Source organism: Artemia sp. Qi Xiang Cuo, chromosome 3 (genome assembly GCF_049724085.1).
Source record: "Artemia sp. Qi Xiang Cuo chromosome 3, ASM4972408v1, whole genome shotgun sequence".
NCBI lineage: Eukaryota > Metazoa > Arthropoda > Branchiopoda > Anostraca > Artemiidae > Artemia > Artemia sp. Qi Xiang Cuo.
The window spans coordinates 90,067,459-90,069,839 of record NC_142796.1 but is presented as its reverse complement, the minus strand read 5'-3'; the positions used below and the strand labels follow the sequence as shown (position 1 = coordinate 90,069,839).

Genomic DNA, 2,381 nt, shown 5'->3' with positions numbered 1-2,381 from the left:
CTCTTAGGCATAGCATGAACATCTAAGTAGGTGGATAATACCAAGTCTTAACACTCCTGATATATATCCAACTAGGAGGATAAGTAAGTTCCAATATACAGTTTTGGGATAAAATCCAACTAGCCAGATAAATTGTTTCTCTTAGGCACAACAAGAATATCTAACTAGGTTGATAATAATGTTGCTTAGTGTTTCTGATATATATCCAAATAGGTAGATAAAAAGATTCTCTAAGCAGTTTTGGTTAATATCCAACTAGCCAGATAAATTGTTTCTCTTAGGCAGAGAGAATATCTACCTAGTTGGATAATAATGTTCCTTAGTATTTCTGATAAATATCCAACTAGGCAGATAAGAAGATTCTATAAGCAGTTTGGGGTTAAAGTCCAACTAGCCAGATAATTCATTTCTCTTAGCAACAGCATGAACATCTAACTAGGTGGATAATACCAAGTCTTAACACTTCTGACATATATCCAATTAAAGGATAAGTAAATTCCATTAGGCTATACAGTTTTGGGATAATATCCAACTAGCCAGATAAATTGTTTCTCTTGGCACAACAAGAATATCTAACTAGGTGGATAATGCTGAGTCTTAGATCTTCTGATATATATTTAACTAGACAGGAAGTCACTTAACTGCCTAGTTGGATTAATATCAGAAGGGCTAGGACAAAGTGTTATACACCAAGTTAGATGTTCATGCTATGTCTGAGAGAAAAAATTGTCTGACTAGTTGGATATTTGAGGATATTATCGCTAGTTTGTTATCGCTCGTGGATATTATCACTAGTTTGCATGAAGAATTTACTAATCTGTCTAGTTAGATATATATCAGAAGCATTAATTTGAAATATTATCCACCTAGTTAGAAATACTAACTTGGCTCTAATGCTTTATTGGATTTGGCTAGCAAGATAAAACTATTTTTCTTTTAAATTTTAATTATTTTCCTAGTTGGATAATTCCTTATTTGCTTAAAAGGATTTTTCAGATAGCTAACTAGTTGGATAATTTTGGAAATAACTAAGTATGGTTGGATATTATTTTTACATTCTATAGAATAGACATTTTTAGATATTATCCATTGGGTATACTCCCTTTTCCAATTTCCTTAAAGAATTGTATAACAATTCTGACTATTTTCAGGTTGTCTTCTAAGTCATTCAGCCCTCCAAGAATGGAGTGCAAACTTATGGGGTCAGGCCTCCCTCTGAAGAAAGCATATATCTTGTCTCTTTGCTCCTGATACTCCTCGCAATCCAATATTAAATGTTCCACAGACTCTTCTTCCGAACAAGTCATGCAATTGCTGTCTTCACTGTAAGATCTAGCTCTGTAGTAATTCGTGCCACAGTGACCTGACCTCAATCTGAACAGTAGGCGTCCTTCGTGTCTGCTAAGTTTTTTATAAATTGACTTTTCGAACTTCCCATGCAGCTCGCTTATAACAAATAAATTGCTAGTCTGATCTCTCACATTCTCAAAGCTTTCTCGTAATACAGCTTCACGCTCACATTCCAATTGACTGAACACTATGGGGGTAGAGCAATTACGAATCATTCCTTCTGTGGCTGCATGTTTGGCTTTGCTATCTGCCAATTCATTTCCTATTATTCCCACATGTGATGGAACCCACTGCAATGCCACTCTCCTCAATTCCATCAGCATCAACGACTTTGAAGAACCTTCAGCTATTTCTCCTGATTTACACCGATGTGCCTGGAATGACTTAATGGCAGAAATCACAGCTTTAGAGTCAGAACATATCAATATGCCAAAATATTCCTCGCGCACTTCTGATAATGAAAACTCAAGTGCTTCTGCAAGAGCTACTGCTTCTGCTTGGAAAACTGAAGCTTTACTGTGAAGTTTAAACTGTTTTGAAACATTCATTTTAGGGACAACAAATGCAGCACCAACCATCCCTTCATTTTTTGATCCATCTGTATAAATGTCTAAGTATCCTTGATACTTTTCTAACTTCCATATCCGGAAACAGGTATTCCAATCTAAGTTATTAATCTGCTTAAAATCCAAACCACATACTACAGATTTTCTTTCCGAGGAGGTGGTAACACCACTTGAGGTACTCTTAACATCTCAGTAAACTTCAGTTCAATTCCCTGAGGTTTTGCAATACTGTCACATTGTTCAAATATATTTGCCTGGAACCTCTTATTTTTGGGGTTTGCAGTGAAGATTCTTCCTTGTTTTATAACTCTTGACTTCAAAGGGTTGGTTTTGTCAGCTATCCATAATCTTTGCAAATGTTTCAATACACTTATTTTCCTCCTAGTCTCAAGTTCCGGTAGACCACCTTCAGAAAGTAAGAATATCACTGGTGTTGTTTTTCTTGCTCCAAAAGCAATTCGAACA

At 35.7% G+C, this 2,381-nt stretch overlaps 1 protein-coding gene across 1 annotated transcript; it reads right to left on the bottom strand.

The window, feature by feature from the left end:
- Positions 1-1,082: 1,082 nt before the first annotated feature.
- On the bottom strand, positions 1,083-1,928 carry LOC148954729 (uncharacterized). Its single transcript, XM_089086476.1, has one exon. The coding sequence runs from the start codon at positions 1,926-1,928 to the stop codon at positions 1,083-1,085; it is 846 nt and encodes a 281-aa protein (XP_088942602.1).
- Positions 1,929-2,381: the final 453 nt, after the last annotated feature.

Coding starts and splice junctions, on each gene's coding strand:
- LOC148954729 (XM_089086476.1), bottom strand. CDS start 1,928: ATGGTTGGTGCTGCATTTGTTGTCCCTAAAATGAATGTTTCAAAACAG.